Source organism: Enhydra lutris, unplaced genomic scaffold, assembly GCF_002288905.1.
Source record: "Enhydra lutris kenyoni isolate GAN:26980312 unplaced genomic scaffold, ASM228890v2 scaffoldscaffold155, whole genome shotgun sequence".
Classification (NCBI taxonomy): domain Eukaryota; kingdom Metazoa; phylum Chordata; class Mammalia; order Carnivora; family Mustelidae; genus Enhydra; species Enhydra lutris.
The window spans coordinates 94,212-96,051 of record NW_019154239.1 but is presented as its reverse complement, the minus strand read 5'-3'; the positions used below and the strand labels follow the sequence as shown (position 1 = coordinate 96,051).

Below are 1,840 nucleotides of genomic sequence, written 5' to 3'. Positions count from 1 at the left end.
TAAAAAAATCTTTCTTTAATGAGTCATAAATCCATAAGACTTTTCATCTTGAATGAACTTTAAAAATCACATCATAGACAGTTTCTTCATTTAGAAATGATGAAATNATGAAATAATTGCAATGAAATGCAATTTAAGAGATTAAGTGACCTTAAAATGAAATTCATCATCAAACACCTAATTTTGAATCAGAAAATTAACAGTATCATAGAACACATACGGGGTACTACTCCCCTTCCTTACTCTCTCCAGGTCTCAGGCTATGTACTTATTGACCAAAGGAAGGCAGGGAAAAGGATAATCAAGATGCACAACTACTGAAATACCAAAGCTTATAACCCATACAATATTAGAAGGCTCTATGACAAAGCTTTCAGGTTGATGTTAAGTAAATTAACTTGCCACTCTAAAGATATTTAAAAATAATAATGACAGCACTTTGCAGAAATGTTTATAGCCCTCTGGCATTACCTGGGAAAATGACCACTTATGGCTCCATCCAATGTCAACAATTCTACATGCAGCATAAGACATAACAAAACTATTTTAAGCTCCATTGTTAAGTAGAGTGAATGTACCTCCCAGCCTTCAATGTGAGACTGCCGTTCCTCTAAAACTTCTAACTTCTCCGTCTGCCTCTTGGCCTCGTTATGTTGGAATAGACAGCTTTCATGGCTTGGAGGGCTTCCGTTACTGCTGCGTAGTCACTGTGTTTCCTTGGAGTCCGCTTCAGCAACTCCTGTTTATACACAAAAATCAAATTGCCCTTTGATCTTCAGCTTTCTGGTACAGCAGGTTCAGAATGACCAGGAAATGAGAACTGCAGAGATCGTGAGAGCCACTTTCAGAAGGGACATCACAAACTCCAGATCAAAAACAAAATTCAGATCAAAAACGAAGGCTTGAATCAATGACTATACATTATCCTGACACACATTTTGCAGCTCCTTTAATTTTTTTGCCTTAAAATTATTTTGTTTTAAAAACTAAATTAAATTTCTCCTTTTGAATTGTCAAATATCTCACCTGCAGCATGTAATTTGTTTAGAAGATTGACCTCTGCTCCTACAGAAATAGAACTCTGTATGTCTTCCTAGAGTCTTAGCAGAACAGTAAGTCTTTAAATAAACATGTCCCATAATTTCAAAAATAATTTCAAAGCCTTATTTCCTTTTTTTTTTTTAATTTATTTGACAGAGATCACAAGCAGGCAGAGAGGCAGACAGAGAGAGAGAGGAGGAAGCAGGCTCCCCAGGGAGCAGAGAGCCCAATGCAGGGCTCGATCCCTCAACCCTGGGTCATGACCTGAGCCAAAGGCAGAGGCTTTAACCCATTGAGCCACCCAGGTGCCCCAATGCCTTAATTCCAAATACACTTTTGAGAAACTACAAAACATGCCATAAGTGAAGCAAAACTTTTAAATAATGTCTTATACTCTAGCAAAATAAATAACTTACAAGTTCCATGATACCCCATCACTAACAGAGCAATTTATGCTATTTTCACCAATAACTCGGTTTCACTTTCTGCAATGAATGAATTGCCATATGCCCCTCAATAGCTTTTTTTGTTGTTGTTTTGATTTTAGGGTTTTTTTTTTGGCATTTTATGTTTTTTTTTTTCCATTCAGGATATCAGAGCAAGTGTAATCTTTAATCTTTTAAATATATTAAAAGGTTTTGTTTGTTGTTTAGAAGCACAAAATTAAACATCTTCACCCACTGTCTAGACAGTTGTGACCACATTGCTTTTTAATTAGTCATTTGTTTATTTACTACGGTTGCCATCATCATGTAACTAACACAATTACAGAAATCCTGGGGCAAGTCTTTAAAATAAT

At 35.9% G+C, this 1,840-nt stretch overlaps 1 protein-coding gene across 1 annotated transcript in view; it reads right to left on the bottom strand.

Moving 5' to 3' along the window:
* Nucleotides 1-619: 619 nt before the first annotated feature.
* Nucleotides 620-1,840, bottom strand: part of LOC111140082 (phosphatidylinositol 3,4,5-trisphosphate-dependent Rac exchanger 2 protein-like) — a 27,123-nt gene continuing 25,902 nt past the window's right edge. The window contains exon 4 of the mRNA XM_022492471.1: nt 620-739. Coding sequence (XP_022348179.1) covers nt 620-739 — 120 coding nt within the window. The remainder of the gene's footprint in view (nt 740-1,840) is intronic.